The 23,114-nt window shown below is 39.7% G+C and overlaps 1 protein-coding gene and 1 long non-coding RNA gene across 5 annotated transcripts in view; both read left to right on the plus strand.

Annotated features, from left to right (window-relative positions):
- Positions 1-23,114, plus strand: part of cald1a (caldesmon 1a) — a 57,116-nt gene continuing 34,002 nt past the window's right edge. For 3 of the 4 annotated variants that reach the window (XR_003050489.1, XM_017034663.2, XM_017034664.2), the window contains exon 1: positions 1-143. Coding sequence is in view for 2 of the 4 variants with exons in the window: in XM_017034663.2 (XP_016890152.2) it covers positions 10-143 (134 nt within the window). In the remaining 2 variants the exon portion in view is untranslated. Of the gene's footprint in view, positions 144-17,307; positions 17,314-23,114 lie in introns of those variants that run through there. The other variant, XM_025058201.1, reaches the window with a different exon arrangement.
- LOC112487428 (uncharacterized) lies at positions 6,239-14,651 on the plus strand. Its single transcript, XR_003050490.1, has 3 exons — positions 6,239-7,199; positions 7,238-7,332; positions 7,374-14,651. It is a non-coding gene; the product is annotated as an uncharacterized LOC112487428 (long non-coding RNA).

Consider the following 23,114-nt stretch of genomic DNA (forward strand, 5'->3'; position numbering starts at 1 on the left):
TTCCCTCGGATGTGGATGGGCGGGGCCTGTCGGGCTGTCCACTTCGGTTTTAACTCTGTGTGGTGGAGGGAAGACACAGACTGGCTGCCGCTCCTCTGCTCTCCTCTCTCTAAAGTCAACATCCCTAACTCTGAGAACCGCAGGTAAGACATGAAAACTCTCTGTCCGTCAGTCACCGCACAAAGACGGCTTCAGTTAGCCCGCCGATGCTTTAGCCAAACTTTTCAGTCCGCTGCTTTGTTTTCCGCTGGGAAATGATCACATTCTGTGGCTCAGCTATGCGCATGTCATGCAGCTTCCTCGTCCATTGCGTCTCTCTCTGTTGTTTTACGCTCTGCCGTAAACTGATGTAAAGTCATCTCTGTGAGCACTTGTAATCTTTTTTTGTTGCTCTGGCTGTCACGTAAAAGTTTCGTGAGCTGCACAGAGATCGTTTAGGTTCTTGTCTAGCCGTAGATTAAGGGGAAGGGAGGGGTGAGGAGCAAGGAGGGGGAGAAAGGGGGGCATTCAAACCCCAAACACTGTAATTCATCCTCAGCAACCTCGGTCCAGGCGGTTTTTGGGGCCTAAAATTGTAAAAGGTTGAGTTATCTATGTCGACCCACTGTAAAGTAAAGTACGTAAAAAAGGTGAAAGGAGACAATTCTCTTACACAAGAACTCAGTTGGAATGGATTTTTATTGAATGCTGTGATTTGGTTGAGTTTCTAGAGAGTATTATGGCAAAGATGGTTTGTAAACATGGTCAGTAAACACAACACATTGTATACAAAGTCACTCTATAATCAGTCACAAAGAGTTCTATACGGTTCATCTAGGAGTTGGTGCTTGCCTTGCTGCTGGGTGTGGTTTGCTGTTTAAATTGTGGTATTTGTAGTTGTTTTGATCATTTTGTGATCTTTCGATGTATAAAAAACAATTTTTCTGCTATTGGTAATCAGTAAATTTTCGATTTTCTGCTTATTTATAACAATGCAATATAAGTATTAAGTAGGTACATACGTTCCAAATATGCAGCCTAAGAGAGTTCTGATTTATTTTCTTTCTTGCTCTTTTACTTGCTATGTTTTGTAAAACAGATTTTCTTTTATTATAAATAACTCCTTTTCTTGTGTTACCACTTGAATGTGTAAGGCAGAAAGAAAGCTTGGCGCCATTTGGCGGGGTTGCCATTACTGTGTCAATTAATGGCGATTATGATTTAATTTCAATATAGCCGCAGGTTTTAAAAAGTTGCCTCTATAAACTCATTACAGTATGATGTAAATGAATGATGTACTATAACGTATGAACCCAATTATAGAGTCTTTTAAAACTGTACACTGTTTATTGCAGTTTTATGTCATCTAAAAAAATGGTAATACATTGTTTAAAATCCTTGTAACCAAATTCTTAAAAAATCTAATCTCTATCTAAAAAAATGGTAATACTTTGTTTAAAATCCTTGTAACCAAATTCTACAGTAGACTAACTACTGCAATGCTATTTACTCCCCTGGCATCTCCTTGGACTAAAACTCCAGTACAAATGTACAGAATTAAATGACCCTGGTTTTGGGTTTTGTACGTTACGGTACCTAACCCATTAGGTAGATGTGATATATATATACATATATATATATATATGTCTGGCAAACTCCAAGCACTGAAGGTACACAAAGTGTGAGACCTACTACAGTATAAGGGCAGAAAGTAGAGGAACCTGTTGAAATATGACATGTAAAGTTGATAATGCACACGCTCTGCTCCGAGGCAGGTATGGTTTCCACTCAACCCTATCCAGCCCACACATGCACCTGAGCCATCAAAGTTGAGCACAGTATCACACACTGAGTCACACATTGCAATTGTCCTTTAGTACATGGATCTGAGACATGTCCGCCATCTCCTGTAGACAAAGCCATAGGGCAGCCTTGCAGTAAAAAAAAAAGTTCTAGTCATCCACACATGAATCCACTTCTCATCATTTCAAGGTGTCACGTTCAACAACTCCACTGCCCTCGGGGTGAAAACACTCCAGCTTTCATTGTACCTGGGCCGGGCGTCAAGCCTTTTGATCTCAACTTCATTACATCGTATTATCTGTGAAATGGAAGCATGGAAAATGGAAAGGGTGAAGGTTTTTTTTTTATATAAGTTGCAGGCCCAACCTGGTGACAGATGACTGGACTAGGCTCTGGAATGCAGCGCACAACAAATCCTGCAGTACAGTAATGTTTGTTTAATGTGCCCCCGTTCCCAACCTTGTAACTTCTCCATCATCGTTGATTAGCCACAGAGTGGAGTGAACTTGACTATTTATTGGTTACCTCAGGTTATGCATTTACAACATTTAACCAGAGCTTTCCACAACATGTTCAAATCAAATCAGAAACGACTCTGTGTTAAACACTTAAGATGCCTTTCATTAACTAGTAGCTGTTTATTGATTCAGTACTGGTCTACGTCCTTTGGGTTATCTAAATGTTAAATTATTAAAATAAAAAGCAGAGAATGTTGAGTTTCTAGTATGAAAAGATGCAGTAATTTTTGAGATTTATGTTTTATTATGGTCGCTGGTAAAGGTTTTGGATTTGTGCTCACGCTCTCTCTCCATCTCCAGTTTTAGTATTTGTCTTACTCTCTAAGTTAAACCTGGATTGACCAGTCTCTTTTTCTTTACTTCCTTTTATTTATCTACCTACTGCACCAACATTCTTTTACTACTTCCTGCAGTTCATTATTGTCCTGATGCCTTTTTGGGTTGGGTTGTATAATCTGTCAGCCAATGTTGAGACTTTTGTAGTTTTTGTTATCCAATAAGGTCTATGGTAATTAGTAGGGGTGTGTATTGGCAAGAATCCTGTGATAGGATACGTATTATGATAGAGAAGCAACAATATGATAAATTGTAATATGCTGTGATACTATAGACATGACAATATATTATTTTTTTTTAACAATTTACTTGTAGGAAAACTCTCAGCATACTAAAATTGTAGCGCAGGGATCTACATTTATAATCCCTAGAGAGGAAATAAAGCAAAATAAAATTAACCAACTCCATGAATATTTGCATGTAAATAAATAATCAATACACTACTGTAGAATATCAATATAGTATAAACTTAAATATCACTATGTTTCAGTCTATTGATATTTTCTTTCTTCTTCCTAGAAATCAGTTAAACAACTTTTAAATGTCCCTTAAAACAGTCAAATTGTATTTTTTTTTTTAATTTTATTTCTTTTGGCAGTTAAGTAAACAGAATGCTTATATGAATCGCTAAATTCAGTCCCAGTGCTCTCATCAGCAGCCTAAATAACAGCCTTAGTTAGAAATCTCACATTTGGATTCGCCACCCCCCGCAACCCCCAAGTCTCACATGCATGTTCACACAAATTCATAAATTCTCACACTGCTATTTCCAGGCTTAATCACACAGAAAACAACAGGGTTTACAGTCAAATGCATGTAGTGCTGCGCAGCGTGCTTAGAAGGGGATTTTATAATTGGCATGATATGATATGGGTGCAGAGGAATCTGGAGGTAATTGCACAGAGTGATAACAGGGGTTTGGCAGTGCAGAGCGTGAGCCAGGGCCAGGGTTAGGGCTGGGCGGGCAGGATGTAGGGAACGCTGCCATGCATTTCCGGAGTCTGGCTCTGCTCTGCACAGTGCGGTGAAGGCTTCTAGTTACTGTATGCTGCCTCACTGTTACTCTTACTGTCTCTCAGACTCTGGTCATTGTTAAATTCTGGATCTAGTTTTTACTCTTATCTTCATTCCATCTGTAAACACTAGCAGCATTCATTGTTTTGTTTTTGTTTTTTTACCATAGACACTTATTTGTTTATGTGTATACAGTGTATTTGAATACTTTGGCATAGTTGGATCCGAGTACAAATCCAGAGTTTCCCTGCAAGGCAGTAGTTTCTTTCCACCACTGAGTAACAGTAGCCAACCAAGTGGCAGACTGAACTGAAAAGAGCGTAAACCTTGCAACAATGTATTTTTTTTCAACACTGATGATTGGATGGTTGCCTTTGGATGGACTGGCCGAGTAGCCAGAGTGTACCCCACCTTTCCTTGATCACTGCTGGTATTGGTTCTGGTTTCCCACACAACCCTGAGCAGGATTATATAAAGACAATAGATGGGGTTTTTTTGACCACTCCGGTAGATATTTACTGTAACAGTGTAAAATCTTTAAAAAAATTTACCTTCTGAAAAATAAAGGCCATACAGTCCCAGCAAACAGTGTTTTGTTTTTTCTCTTTTCTAAAAAGACAAATAAAAGCAGTAAATCATTGGTTATTGTTTAATAAACATAGCATTTTATTAAATTGTTTGTATTTTCTCACATTTCTTCCTTGTAATATCTGTTAACCCTGTGGTAGAGAAAGCACATTCTGTTCTCACAGTGCTTTTGTCATCTTTGTCCACATTTTGCTCCTTGGGAGAAATTGTTTAGGTTTTAGGTTTGTGTCTCCTGGACAACACCAGGATCAGAACAGGGTTTCACTCATTTGAAGTGATTGTGATCGACATGCAGACAGTGCTTATGTGACTGTGGCTGTGGACACCGGCCCTACAGCGTACTTGTTCTGCCCTCCTGCCCCCTTTTTTTCCCCGCCCCTCGCCGTTGAATTTGATAGCATGTAATTTGAAAGTGCTGCATCCAGAACCGCACACTAAGTTGTATAATATGGCAAGCTTGGACAGACCGGCAGATCTTGGGGTTGGAGGAGAATTCTTAACTCTTTCACTGAGTAAGAACAGTCAGCTAGTGGTGGACAAAAACTGGTAGTGCTGCTTAATTGCTTGTGAAGTCACGCAAGGGCATGAAACCTTAGATGATGTTTATTTAGGGTCTGGAAAATGTGCTGTAGGAGTTTTGCAGATGTTTGTGATAAAATTCAGAATTCCTGTTATTTGCCACTAGGAAAGAAAAAAAAAGTCACATGCCATGAAATTCCCTCTGTGTAATTTAGACTTAAATTCTGTTTGTTGTTCCTCATTATGCAACCAAGATGACATGGAACGGTTCTGTTGATGCTTATCTACGTGGCTCTTGGACATTTCACTTCTTTTTACCTCCACATCAAAAGTGGAGCTGATTGAAGTGCTTTTCTCACCTGTTTATTCACCAGGAAATTAAGTTATTTTCAGGGCTGAATACACTGTGCTTGAAAGAAGAACTTCACATTGATCTTTTTCTCCGAGGATCCATATCTTCACTGACTTTCTTTCCAAACTATTTCCCAAACTTTGATTCTCCTGACTGGAGCAGTCATGTGGGCATGAAAGACCTGTGAATTCCTCTGGGTTTTAGTCACACTCTGATGAAGAAGGTTCGTTAGATCCGCCTCTCACTCATGTTGTTTTCTTACTTTAAAGTGCTATCACTCAAAGCCAGATTGCCTAATAGTCAGCGTGGCATGTCGGTGCTGGTAATTGACATATTGGGCAACCATCTGGTAGTTACCAGATGCCAAGCGCCACAAAATGTTTCAACACTGTAAAAACATAATTGTATTTCCCTCTCACTTAATCTTTCTTTTCTAATGGATGATGATTGAACTCATGAGGTAGTCTTGCCTTATGTCTTAAAAGGTGAAAACCTCCCTCTGCTATTTACTTGGTTTGCATTTTCTTGTGGTTTTTGCGGATGATTGATTGCGCGAAAGTGAGGTCAGTGCTCCCTAGTGGTTCGTCTGATGTCATCCCACAGAGATGCCTTTTCTGCCTTTCAATCCCAAAGCAGGTTTTTTCAAAGAAGTGTACAACACCCCTCGATAGGGACATTTAGCCTCTAGGCTTCTTCTCATCTGATAAAACAAGCACAGGAAATGTCTCTGTTAGCTGATTGGCCTTGTGTTTTCCTTTAAGCGTCCTCCCACTGGGATGTCAGACGTGCACAGTGTGTTTCTGTAGGAGAGAGACCACCTTACTTGTCCTTCCACAAACAGCTAAATTAACATTTTCTACCCTTTTCTTTGACACCAATATATTCTACTTCAGCCCCTCCCTCACAAATAAAAATGATTGGACTACGATTCATTTCCCCTTCACACCATTCTTCCCTACAGGTTTTCCACTGTTGACATCTGTTAGCCTCCCTATCATCTATGTGACATAGTGGCCTCAAAACTAAACAAACATTGCTAATCAACAGCCAGTTTCATTACTTTTAAATGTCCCATATATTAAGGTAATGGGGGAATTAAAAGAACATGAAGTAGAAAGAAACATAATAGTAAGGTGATGTAAATTCCAGTGGTGTGTGTGGGTGTGTGTGGGGTGAAAAATATCACTGAATGTAAACACATGACCAATGAGGTCATGTGTTTACACAGTTAGCAAGGTTAACTACTTCATGAATCGCATAGGGGGCAGATGGGGTGGTGAGCTAGTGACGTTTGGACCCACTGGATTTATGCTTGTGGCAATTGAGTTGCTGCTGTGAATGTTGATGAGTTCAGGGCGAATGTGAAGAACAGTTCAAACAATTCCACGAGAGACACTTGACATTGTGGAGTGAGACCTGGTGCGAGTGAGATTAGATTTGTGTTTCATTATGAGAGCAGTAAAGACTTACTTCATGCACAAATAAAACAAGCTAATGTGTCCTTACATGGGTGTTCATGAGTCAGACCTAATTGGTTGGAAAAGCACAACACAGTGAAGAGTTTTTATTGGTTTACCCCAAGTTCCAAGCTGTAAAAATCTCAAATAAAATCGAAATCTCTCATAGTTACTCTGATAGTCAACATGCTTTTTTGATTATTGAAAATTAAATGATTTGTTTCATACTAAGTTCAGTTTGTGGAAATTGATTATCTATCTTATTTATCTACAAATACGAAGTTGTATTTCCCCGGTACACTCTTAGTTGAGATAAAGTATGACAAGTTGTTCTTTTGCTTGTAATTGCAGTAAGGCAACGTTAACGTGCTCATTATTATTAATATCAGTGCTGTGCAACATTAATGTGCCCCTAATGCAACCCCACTGCGAGTCATTGTTATATATATTTTGAAAAAAATATAGGTTAGAGCCTGGAGCTCACACATACAGTTGCTGAGCCCCTTTTCTGGCCTTGAGGTCTATAATACTGTCAGAATATTACAAATTAATAAGATAAATAATAATAATAAAATAAAAGCACACGTTGTAAGTTGTTAAAAAAAGGGGAACCCTTTTATATCAACCTAGAAGGTTAAACATTAGGATGATGAGGGGAACCAACCTAGAAGGTTAAACATTAGGATGATGCTTGGGCTCTGTAGTTTCCACAGCTACTGTAGTACTTGGGTAAGTGGTGATAATAGAACCTCAATATCATCGGCAGGTTGAGTTGTGGTGATAACAGACCCTCAATATCATCGGCAGGTTGAGTTGTCATAACCAGGAAACAATAGGGATTTTATTGTCTGTCAGTAACGGCTTCTAGGTCAGTTCGGTAGTGTGTCCATTAAAAAGAAATTTGTAGCGTCCACTGAAGGATGTTGTGTTTCCGGAAACAGCACTGGTCAGCAAAAAGTACAGAGTTGAGTAATTACTCTTGCAGTTCATTAGTGTAAGTACCACACATCTATTTGATCCATTGTTAATGTAACAAATTGATCAAAGCAACTTTGAATGATTCATTACTAATTACAGTGCAAATAACACATTTTCATTCGATCAGGCCACTTTCTAATCTTTGTAATGACTCTTCAGAGGGTGATGGTTGTTGACTACGTTACAATGAATACACATTTTACTCCTATGAAAAAGAGAGAGGAGAAAAGGAAATCAATTAGCCGAGGCCAATGCCAATATCCCAACAGGCTGCCACAAATGAATCAATATATGGAAAACACTTGTTGTTTCTCAAAGCCATCGCAGACTGTTAATTCAGACTGCAGGCACGTGTCCTGAAGCAAAGCACACAGTAATGTAAATGGTGTGTATCCATTGTTACCACCTGAATAAGCAAGTGCGGAGGCGGCACAGTCTGAGGTTCGTGTCAAGGCTGCAGTCAGGAGTTGTGGTAATTGTTTAAGAGTGCATTTATAGAGTCTACTCTTTGTGCCTCCTAATCAGAGGCACACAAATGCACATGCATTTGGGCGTGCTGGTGTGTTATACAGGCAAGGAAAAAGACAGGAGTATAAGGGGGTGGGGGATTGGTTGAAGTAGCACTCGGCTGCTGCCATGCTTTCCACTTCACATGTCTTGACTGGGTAAGATAAGTGGTGGTGTTGTGGTCTGGGTTGAGTTAGAGATTAAGGTTGGAGATCAAAAGAGCTGAATGGCTAATGGTGAGCCATTCTTCTCTCAGCACTGCTAACAAATGCAGACTACGTTTCAGGCACACGCTCACCATTCACTCTCTGTGTGTTTGAGACATGAATACCAACGACTAATCCAAAAAATTTAAAGCCATTGCTCTTTTTCTATCCACCAGATGAACTTAATCCTGATAGATTAAGCATGTTCTTTGTGTTTGTTTAGTATGCATAAGGTAATTTGTCAATTTATGTCTGTACTGAAACTCAGGTCTGCCACGGGCATGAGATCTTCAAAAATATGGTCCCTTAAAACCTTTTTAATCAGATAATGTTCAACAGTGATGGAGGCTGGCATAGGAGAACTCTTGACCTCATCAGAGATCTGTCAATGGTGATTGGGAGAAACATTCAGTCAGGATTTTTTTTATTGAATAACCCCAGATCTGTACTGGAGGGGCTTTACTGTAATAGAGCAGCTCTGCAGATGCTTAGGTGACAGCCAAATGGTCCTTGTTAAACTAAGAGCTGATTCATACTCTATGCTCTACTGCAGTTAGACCTTGTTGGAGGCTTATGGTTTGGCTTTAGCGCTTAAGTCCGGTCACAGTTATTGGACAAAGATACACATGTGAGTGATTAGCGAATCAGCCTGGAAAGGTTCGCAAATTTTCCAACATAAAAAAAGCAGATGAATACAATTTCTTCAATAGAAAGGACGATACAGTCTTTCTTCTGCCAATTCTGTCTGTGACATCCGCTTGATCTACATATGCACTCAATAGATTGGAGCAAAACTCCCTTGCAAATGCATGTTAGCACCTTGGCGGTATTGGGAAGACTTCCGTGCCAGTGCCTTTCAGGGATAATTGCTGTGGGTCCCATCAACTCTGCTTATTTACCCAGTACACAGCTCTCAGCACAAATGGAGCATGACGTCTAATGGAGTGCGAGCGTGGATTAATTACCCCCACATTTAGACTAATGGCTCCTTCTCTTCTGATTAATGATGACACATGTCACACAGAGGTGATGCACAGTTAAAACATATATAACTTCACGCCAAAATAATATAATTAAATTGGAATTTATTTCTTCCAACAGACTGCATGTTTTAGGATTTAACTGTCGAACAAGTAAACCCAACACAAACACGCCTTGGTGGGCCTTTATTGGTATGAAGACTGGCCAAAAGCTGTTGCCCTTCCAGGCTCCTTCTGGGAGGTCATATCTGGTTTTATTGTCTTTCCTTTCCAATTCCAATTGAACAATACTGAAATATTCTGTTGGAAATGTAACTGACAATTGAGTGTGTAATACTGTGTGGGAAATGGTGGATTTTCTGTGGCTCCACTTTGATGAAACATCTTTCAAACCCTGGCATCGTAAGATGATTTGTCAATATAAGGTTGCAGATGCTTATTGCATAATTTAAAAGCAGCTTTGGCAACAAGTCAACCACAGTAGAGGACTAAGACTATCAACATTATCTAAAGTGCTGTGGTGTGCTATTTAATCCACTCTATACTAAAAACTTGACTAGGTTCTAATAATGATAATAATTAAGCTTTTTACAGTCTTAAGAAAATATGACATGTCACACAGAGGTGGTGCACAGCTCGGGGTGACGTTACAATTAGGCTAATTTCATTAGTGTAAATGTAGTTTATTAAGCAGTCATTTTATTGAGTATAATAATGAGTACTATTTAAGACATAAGGAAATACTGTAGGTTATCATTTACTGTATGTTATGTAAGTTTTATTATTTAGACCTCCCAACACAATAACGTTGCCTAAAGGAGGTATTATTGTGCCTCCCTTGCTATTGGACTAAATACTGTACATCAACATTAAATCAATGTGTTCCCTGGCCTGACTTGGCTTTCTTTACGAGGGAGTAAATGATGTTAATGATTCATTTAGTCTGACATTGAACAAGGCACAAAAACGGCAGAGTGCATAGGAGGGATGGGATGTGGTGCCTACTCTGGCTGGCCTCATTAAACCTGCCCTAATGAGAAACAAAACACCCAGACACTACTCTAGAACAATGGGTTCCTGTTAGCAGTCTGTCCAAAGTATGACGAAGTCTGGCTAGCATCCCAGCAGATTTTTCACAAGACCCCATATGCCTAAGTCAAGCCCCAAGATCCTCCATGCCACTCACTCCTGTGACAGCCACCTGGAAGACCACCTTGGAAAATGGGCCCCTATTAGTTCAGGTTAGACTTAATGACCAGTAATGTTACACTGGCCAACCCAAACTGTGCTAGAGGGCTTTGGGCAGGCCGAAATGAAATACCAGTCACTCAAGCTTTGAACATAAACACAAGGTGGGTGGTGGGCGAGGGGGGTGGGTAGGTATGTGACGGAGGTGCCTGTAAATGATGTGGGTTCAGTCGTACATCTGTGCAGTAGTGGTGCAGAGTTGACCAAGGTGGAGGAGACTGTTTTAAAATAGATGCGATTTGTGAAACCTCTGAGGGAAGATTATTATCTGTGGGAAGGTCAGCTGTGGTCTCTGATTTATTCCCATTTAGCTGAACTACTTGGTGAATCGAATCTCATTCACCGTTCTGCCATCAGCTTAAAAAAAAAATCTTAAAGCAACCTCGATGAAGCAACCAGAGAAGCCTCGTAAGAGCACCACTCAATTATTTACAATTTCATGGCTGTCTGAGATATGTGTTATTCTAATAAATTTGGGAATTAGGAGGCTTAAAGACTGCACATGTATTAACCTCTAAAGCTGAATTTTATCCTTAATTTGGCAGTAAGTGTCACATCACACTAATGGCATGCAATGATGATGGTGTCTTCTGTAGTCTAAATATGTGTGTAGTCTAGAATTAGCACAGCCATTTGGAGGAAGAAACTCCAGCATTTTAAAATGGTATGCCTCAACCAGCCGCTGAATAAAATGACTCTCAGCCATGCAGCTGGATGAATGAGCTGCAGAGCGCCTAGGCCTGCAGCAGACAGACACAGAAACGTAGCGTAACCTGCAGTGGAAGAGACAAAGACGGAGAAGAGGGGGAGCTTTGTTATGTCTCATGAAGCTCCAGGGTTTCCTGAAATTTCTGGCAAGGGATTTGCAGCCACATAACCACAGAAGGAAAGAGAGAACAGAGATAGATACGGGGTAACTATCCTGAAGGTCTCACTTCAAGGCTAAAATGGCTACTTTGGGGCTGTGAAATGCAGGTAGTGAGATATAAACAGTTTGAACCAGCAGTCACCTCAGGACTGACAGGAACAATCTACACAGTACAAACACACATGCTGGGAAGGCGCAGTATAAGGTAACCTGTGCTATCCACTGTATATCCTCAGATTAAAGACCTCGGTTTATGCCCTTTACCTCGGGTGGGATTGATGGGCATCTTAGCTGGCCGTCTGCCACGGTAATAATACCAGCTGCACAGCCGGCACAAAAATGAGATCTGGTAAAGCATGTGAACCTTAGCCCTGCAGAGTCCTGAAAGGATTTGCGGTATGAGGAGACTGGAATGTATTTTTTGGAAGGTGAGGTGCGCTCCCTGTCACTTAGGGAATGTGCATCTCCTGATGTGAAAGCTATTCTTAATACTTTAATGTCTTAAAACATGATACTACAGACCACAGAAATAAAAAAAAACTAATATTTTCCAAAGGGTGGGCTATTGGTTTGGATTTCATGTCTGTCTGCATAAGGATTTAGGTTTTCTTTCATTTGTTAGCATCAGCAGGTCGGCAACAAACAGGAACAGTTGTGTATTTCACGACACTGTGCTGAGTCTCTTTTCTTTACAGCTATAGTTCTGCTTTATTATAAAGTATTTTAAATAGTATCTGTGTTTTTCTGCTCAGTCTGTTTAAATCCATCCTTAATTAATACGGCAATTTCTGGAAATACATAGCACAAGAATTAGAGTTAAAATTTAATTTTCAGAAATTTGCTACATAGTGTTTAGTCATTTACTAACAAAAAAAATTACATTGATTTATTCTTTCACAATTCCTGTTCATATTGCACCAGGATCACCTAGACCAGGAATAAGTAACCTCCAGCTCCCTCTTCAGCCTCTTGTCATTGACTCGTTGAAAGATCATATTTAAATATTGTGAATTGGCAAAGTAATAAATAAGAAAATCTATTTTACATTTTACACCAACATTTCAGCTTGTTTGCTAACAGCAAAGCATCATTATGACAGTGTCCTCATTATCAAAATATTGGTGACTTCATGAAGGGATTAGAATGTAAGTCATGACCCAAAAAATAATTGATTTTTTTCTTATCAGCACATTTTGGAAGAAAATGCACCATCAATGCTGTCATCAAGTTATGGTGAACCTCATGGAAATGTATGATGAATGTATGATTTTCTGCTCTAATTTGAACCAAAACATTGTCACTGTCAGTAAAAACAGGGTATCAGATTTCACGTTACCACTCAGAGTAGTGTCCTCGTGACCGTCTGACCGTCCATGTCCCCCTGCTGTTGGTACATATACATGGCATCAGTCTTGTCTTTGTGCTGCTGAAAGAAAGCCTCCGCTGTGATTGTGCCTCAATAGGACTGAATTGAGAGCACTGTCAGGGAGTCACTCCTCCTCCCCCTCCTCTTCTACCTCCTCCTCTCCTCATCCACTGTGAGTAATAGACCCTCTCGGTCAGAACATTGCTCGTCCACCGCCACGCCCACCGTGCCACCCTCTCCTTAATCTCTTCCTATCTCTCTCCAGGAATGCAGCCCCTTATTTTGAAAAATACCTTGTCATGTAATACCCGTGAAAAGCTTCGGAGCACACTTCAACTAACCGGCCCACTGCTGCATGATTTACTGACTTGTGTGTTGGAACAAGGCAGGACAGATCAGGATTTGTGGCTTTTTATAGAGATTTGAATAAATATGTTCTCTCTGGAAGTGATTGTCTCTGCGCTTTCAAATACTTCACTGCTGCATGTGCATAAAAGGCAAATTTGTGTGAAAATTTGCAAACAGCTGTCAGATTTGTTTCTTTCCTCAGGCTCCCAGCGTGTGGGGGCATTGCATCATGCCTTTTAGTCTCATGTATGTTTCCATGTAAGGTATGTTGGGAGAACGTCCATTCTCAGCATGGTTTGAGCCAACCACATAAATCACTCTGCTGTGTATATTCCTTCTTTTTTTTTTTTTTCTTCCAATTTTCTCTCGTCCTTTCACCAAAGTGTAATTTGTCTCTGGGCACTGAGAGCCAGCCTGACCAGATCGTGGCTTTTTTAAAAGGCTTGTCACAAATGTTCAGCAGAACTATTTTCTTTGCGCTTTCTTACCTAAAAAAAAAAAAAAACCCACATAAGGAACCTCTCACGCTTTATGAGAAATACATTTTTATGTTCAAATTATTGTTCCCAGTATGTCATGTTACTGCCTTGCTCCAGAGGTTGTGCCGTAAGTCTGAGTCATGCTAATCACGCACACTTTAACATTTTCATGCCTGAGGTTTGGTGCCTGTCCCTGTGTGTGACTTACACTCATTTAAAATGGTAGAAGCGCTGGTTTCTGGCTACAAGTTTGGCCTTCAGTAATGCCTGTTTTTTTTTTGTTTTTGTTTTGTTTCAGTTGAGACTGTGATCTTTTAGTTACGGTTTTACAAGACTTAGACTTTTCCACGCAGATTGCTTAGGAGCACAGTTTTTAAGCACAACAGAGGTCATGTCGGTCCCGTCCTGGCCTGGTTTTTATCCTTTTCCATTCAAGTCGGCTCAATTGCCATCACATGGATAAAGTGTTCTCTAGCTGCAGTGTCGGCAGTAGCGGTACTTAGACTAAGACCTGCCATATATCAAGCCTACGGTTCCTCCGGTCTCTCTGGTCAGCTCACTAGTAGCAGATTAATGTCCTGTTGAGGAGACACAGCCTCCTGCACAGGCCTCATTTACGCTGACAGAACGCAGGTGTCAAGACGCTTTGTCCTTAAGGGACAAGCGAAGGCTACTCTTCCCCTGACTATAAAACCCCAGACGGATGAGGAAGGGGTTTGTGACAATTTATTTGTTTATGTTCAGTGTACAAGACCTTTTTTCCCCTTGTAGGTCTAGAAAATCTTGAAGGATGCAAATATAGATTTAGAAGCTGATTAAATGCTCAGATGAGGATGTTTTTTCCCCCTCATTGAATTGAAATCGCTATCAGCCCTTTTGTGCTTACCTTCATTCAGCAGCTGTTTCTCATTATTTATTTACAGTCCTTGCTAATAGAATTCAAAGAAGTGACCTTAAAGGTATTGAATGAGTGTAGTGTGTGTATTGTGCAGCCATCATAGTTCTGCTCAGTTTAAAAGGAAAATACTCCCACACTAACCATGCTAATGTAATGAACACAGTTTTGCCAAAAGCATGTAGCAAGCCCAGGGGAATCCACGCAAAACCAGAAAAAAATGTATTTAAATTAAATATGTATTTAATTTTTTTTTAAATCACATATGAATATGTGACCAGTATATGTCCAGATACTTATGATGCTCCGAGCCAGACCATTTTTTTCAGACTCACAAGCTAAAGCTAACATGTTGTTAGTGTAGAAGTACTTTAAAGTGAGCAAAGAAAGCTCCAAGCTCGTTATTTTATTATAGATAACAGTTAGGTTAATGCCATCATACAGCCAAACAGGCTAATTAGCATTTCAAGCCATGTCATGCTATGTTAGCAGCCTGCTGCGGGCCAACCCTAAGGCAACAATTTGTTTTGCGTAACGTTAGGTTAATGTCCATGCTGAATTGAACCGCTGAGTGAATAGAAAGCCATCTAATGCACAAGCTTTTGTTTGTCAGATAGTTGGCTGTTTTTGTGTAGGACCTCATTCCAGTCACCAAGCACTATTTTCAGAACGTGCAGTTAGTGTTTACTTTTTGAAGGAGTTCTGAATTGACAAAAACATTGGTTTATTTCTACCAAATGTTTGTAACAGATTCACTAAATGAATATGTTATTCACAACAGAAATGAGCTTTACCTACTCTTTAGTATGTTGTTGCTTCTCCCTTATATTATCTTGTTCTGTGTGTTAAATGGTGTTCTACACTGACTGCTTTTCCACCAAAAAGAATAGACTTCTTCTCCACGGGGCTTACATACGACGTGCTGTGCAGAGAGGCTGATGTAGAACTGACGCCTGGATGTGAAAAAAGCTTGTTCTTTTTTTTATTTTGCACCTAAAAATGAAATGTCAATTCAGGGAACAGATCAATGTGCCTCTTTGTTTCACTGACTCGTTGTTCATACAGGTGTGAGCATTAGCGGTCACTGATGTGTCATGGCAGCCCTGCTATCACCATCAGTCATTGCTGTTTTGAGAGTTGATTCCGTGGCCACGGTGCAGTGAGGGTGAGAGCTCTATCTCTCTGTGTACACAGCACACGCACAAAAAACCCTTCCCTTTTTTCCCAGTTTGGTTACGGGAAAAGGCAGCATTTTTCTCTCCATATTTGGTCATATGGAGCTCTGCCAGTGTGCAGTAGCCTTTTGATGGCGTACAAACATCCCTATTTTGTGTGGGATTTGTGCTTTTTGGAATGCATTTTTACCAATTCTGCCTGATTGTAGGTATAGCATCTGAACTTTGAAAGGGGACACAAGGATTTTTTTTTTTAAAGGCCTGGACAGAAATTGCAATTGGCTCCAGTTGCTGCCTTCCAAAAGAATTTGCCTTTTTACTGTCTAATTTATGATTATTGTGGTAAGAATCCAACTCCTAATGCAAATAAGCCACTTAAAACCAACATATAAAAGCAAGACAGTGTTTCATGCATCGGCCAACAGTTACATTAACTTCCCGGGTTCCTTTTCTAATTCAGTAAAGTGGCTCATCAGCTGACAAATAAGAATGTACTTTTTAATCTCACTGCCTTTTCTTTAAATTGTTTTGGGTTTGATTTCCCACACTGCTGATGTTGTTTTCACTTAAACCCTTTCACATGTGAGAACACTGCCAGTTGAAATGGTGCTTAAACCCATCTGTGAGTTTCAGATGATGGATTTGGCATGTTCAGGAATTGTTTTCATTGCAATTTAAGTGTGACTTAACTTCAGGCATGATGTTGGAGAAAACAAACACACACACACAGCATGTGTAAAAACATTAGCAGGTGAAGTGCAGGTGTTTGAAGCTGTCTATCAATTGTAGAGCAGTGATTCTTAACAATAGGGCCGTGGGCCGAACTTGGGCCACCAGCACCACCGAGAGGGCTGCAAAAAAAACTTTCATTTTTACACCTGTGGGCTGTGAGGGCCGCAGGACTGCATAGGTTATCAACTGAAGACATCAGTGATTATTATCCTTGAGAAGCTCAGTTACAATGCAGCTTTCAACCATGTGGTGGCAGTAATGCATCAGCAGTTTTTTTAACGAGCTCCAATAATCAGAGAAGAAGACCATCGTCTTCTCTATGCTAGCTGTAGAAGTAAATATGGATACTTTTTTAAAATGAAAAAATTATGCACATTGTGCGGACCACACAAAAGTTTACTTTTTTGCCTAGGTACAATTCCGAACTTTCCGAATGACATTGATATTTAATGGGCCTCGAGCCACTTTGTACGAAATTGGGCCTGAAGGTCAAAAAGGTGGTAGAGAATGGTCCTGAAACTTATGGATGGAACCCTAGGAATGTGACGAACAGTGTGAAATTCCCGTCCATGTGTGGGACCAGTGGAGGAACAAATATTTAAAGAAAAGTGAGTCATAGTCTAAATATACAACAGATGAGAGTGTGCACAAAGTGTAGTGAGGTTATCTAGCTCGCAGTGGAAAATAAAACAAAATCGCTGCAAAGAGCAATTTGTTTTTATCAAAGCACCACAGGAGTTTATAAAATATCAGACTACAGCATGCTTTCCATGAGCTGCCTGTCACTTTGAAAGATAATTTAAACAAGTGCTATTTGTAGTCATGATATTTTCCTCTCGGTTGCATCTCCACACACCACTGAAAATGATATTTCAATATTTCCAATTTCTTGGATGGGAAAGGTTTTATATTTTGCAGTTTTTGTGAACATTTTCTGTCAGTTCTACAGCTGTGGAGAACCGTAGGTATAATAGAACCTGGCTTAGTTAGAGTCAATAGAGACTTGAACATCTGCTTAACTTGCCAAGTTTGACCAGATCATCTGAAAAAGGGACTTAAAACTAGAATCACATTCATTCTATTTCAAATATTTTACATAACATATATCATTTGTTTACCAAACTACACACTAGGACTCTGGGTTGAGGTCAGAGTCAGAGCCGTACCATCAGGCTTGACTGAACATAATATGTGTCAAAAGGATGTTTCAATATATAATATGAAAACAAATAGATTTTTCTGATGTTATTGGCTGAAAGCAGTGACACGTTGCTCTTAGATAGCAAGGATCGCTTCTTAGATTTCATAAAATAAAATTATGTTTCCTGTTTTGTTTTGTTTTTTTCAGCTTAGATTTCATAAAATAAAATTACGTTTCCTGTTTTGTTTTGTTTTTTTCAGTCACTAAAGGCCCATGTAATCCATAGATCTTAGCTTAGCCTAATCTTTAACATGTTGATGCTTCTTCATTATATTATTTTGCGTTAATTGTGGAACATATAAGTGTTCGATAATGTTGTTTGTTTAGAATGATTCTGCAATACATGTAGAGTGAAGTTAGTTAGCCTTCTTGGCTCTGTTAGCTTTGTTAGCTACCCCGATTACTTATTGTTTAGTTGTACAATTAATACTTTTGGCAGATGATTCTGCAGTAAATTCGGTGGTTTATGTTTTTTTTTTCCAGTACTGTTGAGTTTTGCTTGAAAGTATTCTGTAAAAAAAGAATATGTGTAACGCATCCCATTCATATTTTTATTGTTCGGTGTGTTTGGTGTGTGAACAGATAACCTCACTCAGTCAGTCAGTCAGTCTGTCTGTCTGTCTCTGTGTATGATTCACAGGGCACAGGGAGGTGTTATGGAATGTGAACCATTGTCTGGGAATGCAGGAGTCTCCTTTTTTCTTCACTAAATGGAAACTAAACATCTTTAACCTGTAGCTCTTTTTTACAACAATGTGAAGTTTCCCTCAGCCTTTTTTTTTTTGTCTAATCTTGAATCCAGAGACGACACAGACAGCAAATTGAGGCAGGATTGTGTGTGTGATCGGCACATCTTGTGTCACTAATGACAATGCGCTGAGACATCCAAGGTCCCAGGCCCATTTTTCCCAAAACCTCAAAACTGTCGGCACATTATTCCTCTGCATATCAATTGCAGCTATGGTATTAGCATCTCAGGTTTGCCTTTGAATAGCGTCTGTTCGTGCTCGGTGAAAAATGTCCTCATCAGAGTTGAAGAAGTCACACTTTTTGAAATTTTGTTTTCTGGGTATAGAGTGTTGGGAGAAAGCAGATGGTATTGAGATTGAGCTGAGCCTGTGATGCAGTTGGCCAACTGGTATCTGGCCTAGAATATATAGTTGCAGCTGAAGACCTCGGCCTTCAACAACAGAGGCCATTGTGGTTGATATTCAGCCTGCGGCATGCAGATTCAGACACAGACAAATACAGAAGGAAGCTTGGCCTCTTGGATACGGCTAGATCCGATAAAATTCAAACCCAGAGCTAAATGTAATTCATCGCCAGCCAATCCTGTGTCTTTTCATATTGCAGCTGAACACATACTGTAGTGTGCAGCTGTTGGCTATACTGCTGCAATTTGGCCTTAGAGGGAAGAAACCAGTGCACCAGAGAATGAAAATGAGTTGAAAGAGCCGGCTTCCTTGGGATTTTCAATGCAGCATTGATTCCTTGAGATTTAAAAGCATCAAAATCAATTTTTAACAGTGTAAACTAAGGTTTACACTGAATTTAAGAATTTAAGAAATAGGCTTTGGGTTCTTGAAAAAGGTTTTTGATCAGCCATTTTACAAAATGCCATTCAAATCCTTTGGCTTTAGCATTTTTTAGCTAGTGTATAGGCTTTGGGTTCTGCGAAAAATGTTTACTTTTGATCAGCCATTTTACAAAATTCTATTAAAATCTTTTGGCTTTAGCATTTTTTAGCTAGTGTTTTCTTTAAAACATTTCTCAGTCGCTTGTCATTATGTAATTCAAGCATTTTCATTTCTCTAAGTCAGTGCTTTTACTTGTAAATATGCTGTAGCCAAAGTTTTTTGCCAGCAGTTTTGTATATGTTTACATTATTGGCAAGCATTACACCATCAAATATGCTGCTACTTTTAATTGTCTGGCTGGTATTAGGCCGGCAAAAGGGGGGGAAAAGATTCAGCTTTAATCTGTTGTGTTAAAAAATAATAAATCCATTCATCCATCTTTGTCTTCTTATCCGTTACTGGGTCACGGGGGCAGCATTGTCCATGACCACCACCCAAATCACACTGCGCCGCACCAGCCCCTTGTGAACCTTCTACTAGAAGGCACCTAAATAATAGATTCAATGTCATTTCCATTCTGTGTAGCCCAAAAATATTTACTCTGTATAATTTGATCTTCAAGTTCAATAGAGATTCGTTTTTTCACTTGTAAAATTCATGACATTGTCATTCGATGACATGTAACCCTGGGTGTATTGTTCAACTGCAAGGGCACGCAGAAAAAAAAAAGAAAAATCCAGATCATGACAGATGGAGCTGAACAAGGGACAAGCGAATGCAGAAAGGAAGAGAGAAACTTTTGACCTTGTTGTGCCAGAACCCTCCAGTGAATTTATGAATGCTCATCCACAACCTGGGCTTGTAAATGTGTTAATGCTGCAGAGACCTGGATGTGTGAGCGCAGACGCGAGGCTCCGAACTCCACACAACCGGGAGAGCGGCTCTCCAAACATAGCACCGCAGGTGGTGATGGATATCACACATGTACACACATTTGCTGCAGCATAAACACACACGGTGTATAGTAGCGGTGGACACCGAGGTGTTCCCAGTGTTGGAGTCGTAACGGCACATCCTGGCGTTCCCGCGCGCTCTCACTCTTGCAGTCATTTATCCTCTCAGCACATCTGCAGTCTCTTCCAACATAAGTACACACATTCACTAATGTAAATGTTTGTTAAATACCATTTCTAATGATGCACACACCCCCACACACAGGCTGAGCATATTTTTAATGCCCTGTCAGACTTCTCTCGGGGGACTCTTTACCCCTGCAGAAAACGTTAGGTTTATCCAACTCAAACTGTCCCCAGAGTCCCTGCCAAAACAGCTGTTAATGTGTACTACCTACAGGCATGAGCATCTCGTTCTGTCGCTTCATTTTTCTCTTCTATCTCATTGTTTCCAAAGAAGAAGTTTTATTTGCGTGATAAAACAATCAAATTACGGCTAGGCTTGCTTTTGCCAAAAAGTCATTGCTCACACTATCAGGGCTTAAGCTGAACCAGTACATCTCAGTCTTAACATTTTTTCCCGTTGTGTCTCTTTTACTTCTATTTGGAGTTTTCTCCTGGTGTAAAGTTTCAATACACCCATAAATGGACAACCTACGTTAGGATACACTTTCCCAAAGATAAAAGTTTCCAAGATGGAATACCAATAAAATTAGCCGTGTCTGCTGTGCAAATCACAATGCTCGGCCTTTTCTCATGGCTCGTAGTCTTAACGCTGGAAATAAAGTAACACAAGAAATAAAAAAAAAAATCACATTTTTGGACTTTTTTCTGTTTTGGTAAATTAAACATATGTCCCTTTTTGTAATGTACTGAAATTAAATTAAATTTCACTACCAATGATTATCCTAGCTTAGCCATTAGCTTAACATTGCTAGCTTGTCTTCCTCTGTTCTCGTGATCATCAACCAAAGTGGCTGTCCAAAAGAATTCTGTCCATCCAACAGATGTAGTTGGTGACCTCAGCTTTATTCTCAGAGTAGAAGAAGAAGTAGAATCAGTGTAAGCTCATTTCTCTAATTTGAGTATCTAAATAAAACCTATATTTTTGCATACTTCAAGATTGTTTAGTGCTAAGATGCTGTTTAAAGTTACAGCTTGTTGTTAAACATGCTCAGACCTGGACAATTTGCTTTACAAATGGACATAGGTTTTTTTTTGGCATTTCAGATTCATTACTGTCTGTTTTGTGTGTTAAAAGGAAAATATCGGATGCCAAATACAATCAGCAAAAACAAGTTATGGATCGCAGTTGTTTTTTTAGCACCCTTTGTCAGGCAAACCTGTATATAACCTGTTGTCTACAACTATTGGTTTATGCTTTGGATTGTGTAAATTGTTGATTTTCACATTAATCGAATTCTTTATTGACACTTTCCTCTGTGTTTTGAAGAGAAAGTTCACCCAGCGCCTGAATTGCCTCAAGGATGCAGACAAGTCATACGTTACCAAACGCTTAATGTGTTTTCTTGGAAACAAGGTCAGCAGAGATGGACAGATAGCTCTGTGGTAATGATTCTTCAGTAGAGGTGAATCACATGACTCAAGCCAGTCTAGCAGATCTGTCTGAAGAGAATAAATCCTGCTGTCACTGTAACAGCCTTGGGTTTCTAGAAAGACTTCTATAGGTAAACTTGTTCACCTTTAAACCTTTCATAGCTCGGCTTCTCTTTATTTATTTATTTATTTTAAGATATTCTATCATTAACTCTATTGTATGTCTATTTTCTTTGTTTTTGTCCAAGAGAGCACATTAACTCCTTTTTTTCCTCAGAGTTACTCTGGTAATGGCACTTGTGTTGACTCATGATGTCTAATACATGCCAACAGCAGGTGGCCGGCAGGAAAGAAAAACCTTTCCATTCATTGATGCAAAATCCAAATAAAAACTGGCTCAGTGTGTGCGCCGCAGTCACATTCCACATAGTTGAATTCCTTGTCTTCACCTGGACACCTGCGCAGCTGTGACCTCGCCTCCCTGCCTCAGAACAACTTTTTGCTTTCCAAATTAACAGGAGAGAAAAATAGTTTTTCATGTGTGTGATTATATTTGGGAGCAGAGCCATGTTCCTGATTTTGTTGTTTTCCACGGCCCATTGTTGATCGTCTGCTTCTTTCAACCCCTGTCATTAATTGTGACATCAAATGAGTCACTTTCTATGCGCAGCACAGTAATGTCTCTGAGCAACCAAAGATGTAAACACTGCTCTGCCCCCCTGGGGCCGACGGCATTAATCAGCATTGTGAACCCATTTGACAATGGCTTGAATAAAAAAGGAATTCGTTTATAATTAAGACTTAAGCACTGCCAGGCCTGACGCTGTCAATGAATTTCCTCCCGAGTGATACAAAGTGGCTTAGCAGTAAGATGTATAGAGTCCTTTTTACTGGCAATCACTGACCATTAGGCTTTACAAATCATTATTGTTCTGCTCCTTTACCTGGGAGTGTAGGCAGTAACAGTTGGTTTCAGGGCTCTGTTCTGTTGGGTTTTATCGTCAGAGTAGAACAGAGGTTTTAAAAAAAAACTGACATTGTGGGTGTCCCTCAAAGAAGGATAAAAGGAAACCTTCTTCCCCAACCCACATATATTCAGCACATACAGTTAAATACAGGGACATGAACATGGATCAATACCAATATGTTAATTTAATCTAATTTAATCATTATAACTTTTGTTTTTCTAGTTTTCAAGTTGCCGGAATGAACAAAAAAAATCATTGAGGTTTCAGTCTTGTAGAGGACGTAGTGTTTGATTGAGGTTTTTTCTGCAGAATACCTTCCTGATGTCCAGATTTGGTCAGGGGTTCTTAACCTTTTTCACCCTGTGGCCCAATTGTGTATTTCAAAGTGGCCAAAATGTTGATGAAGCCAGGATTGTACCTACAGAAAAAATGAGTCGTTTGGGGGAGGGAGTTTGTCTTTTTTATTTTTATTTTTTAAACTTTTCCCTACTTTTTCTTCAGCTAATGGAG

The sequence above is a fragment of the Cynoglossus semilaevis genome, chromosome 8 (genome assembly GCF_000523025.1).
Source record: "Cynoglossus semilaevis isolate Cse_v1.0 chromosome 8, Cse_v1.0, whole genome shotgun sequence".
In the NCBI taxonomy this organism is placed as follows: Eukaryota; Metazoa; Chordata; class Actinopteri; order Pleuronectiformes; family Cynoglossidae; genus Cynoglossus; species Cynoglossus semilaevis.